Genomic DNA, 1127 nt, shown 5'->3' with positions numbered 1-1127 from the left:
TTTTACTTACTTATTTACTTTTTACTTTATGTGTATGCGTGTATTGCCTGCGTGTATGTGAGTGCACCTGTGTCATGCAATGCCTGAAGAGGTTGCGTGTATTGCCTGCATGTATGTGAGTGCACCTGTGTCATGCAATGCCTGAAGAGGTCAGAAGATGGCATCAGATCCTCTAGAACTGGAGTAATGAATGGTTATTATCCTCCATGTCAGTGCTGGGTATCAAACTCAGGTCCTCTGAAAGAGCAGTCAGTGCTCTTAACCACTGAACCATCTCTCCAGCCCCAACATTTCTCTTTTAATTCCAGCTTGTAATATTTTATTCTGCATACACTTCATTAATGCATGCTTCTTTTCTCTATTCTTTTCTGATTTCTTAAATGATTTCATTAACTACAAATGTTGTCTTGATGATTCAGGCAGGCAATCAGGGCCACCATAAAGAACACAGAGAGGGGCGCCCTGCTCACCACCCATTACATGGCAGAGGCAGAAGCCGTGTGTGACCGCGTGGCCATTATGGTGTCCGGAAGACTGAGGTGGGTGCACTTCCTGAGACTACACTTGCCTGCTTGGTATAACACTAGATGGTTTTGCCTATGGACAAGAAAAGGTAAGGTGACGGTCCGAATTGCTACACCTGAGTTAACAGGGATTCTGAGGCAGCCCTGGCAGCAAACCGAGGGTCTCAAACAGTGTCCTGTGTCTCCCCCCAATTCCTGTTACAATCACATCCTACTCCAACCTCCAGGTGTATTGGTTCCATCCAGCACCTCAAAAGCAAATTTGGCAAAGACTACCTGCTGGAGATGAAGGTGAAGACCCCCACTCAGGTGGAGCCCCTCCACACAGAGATCCTGAGGCTCTTCCCCCAGGCTGCCCGGCAGGAAAGGTAAAATTGGTTCTTGCTTTGATCTGGTTCCTAATGTTGCCTTTTCCATGTCCCTCAAACTGATTTTAGTCATTTGAGAAGGAAACTTGAAAGACGCTACTTACTTGTTGGATACTACGGGAAGGTAAACTAGAGAAGAGAAAGCTGATGCATAAAAGCAAATGTAGCATGCATTGTGGTCCTACTGTGTGGTCCTACATTGTGGTCCTACTGTCCATGGCTTGTATCATCTTGT

General features: G+C 45.9%; 1 protein-coding gene across 1 annotated transcript; it reads left to right on the top strand.

Moving 5' to 3' along the window:
• Positions 1-414: 414 nt before the first annotated feature.
• On the top strand, positions 415-913 carry LOC115072398 (ATP-binding cassette sub-family A member 9-like; the record flags this gene model as incomplete). The annotated part of the gene is made up of 2 exons (XM_029569477.1): positions 415-539; positions 752-913. Coding segments are annotated over 2 exons (270 nt in total), but the record flags the coding sequence as incomplete, so codon positions are not given.
• Positions 914-1127: the final 214 nt, after the last annotated feature.

The sequence above is a fragment of the Nannospalax galili genome, unplaced genomic scaffold, assembly GCF_000622305.1.
Source record: "Nannospalax galili isolate Female #2095 unplaced genomic scaffold, S.galili_v1.0 scaffold9942, whole genome shotgun sequence".
NCBI classification, from domain to species: domain Eukaryota; kingdom Metazoa; phylum Chordata; class Mammalia; order Rodentia; family Spalacidae; genus Nannospalax; species Nannospalax galili.
The sequence above is the reverse complement of the archived record's forward strand: the minus strand, read 5'-3'. Positions and strand labels throughout refer to the sequence as shown.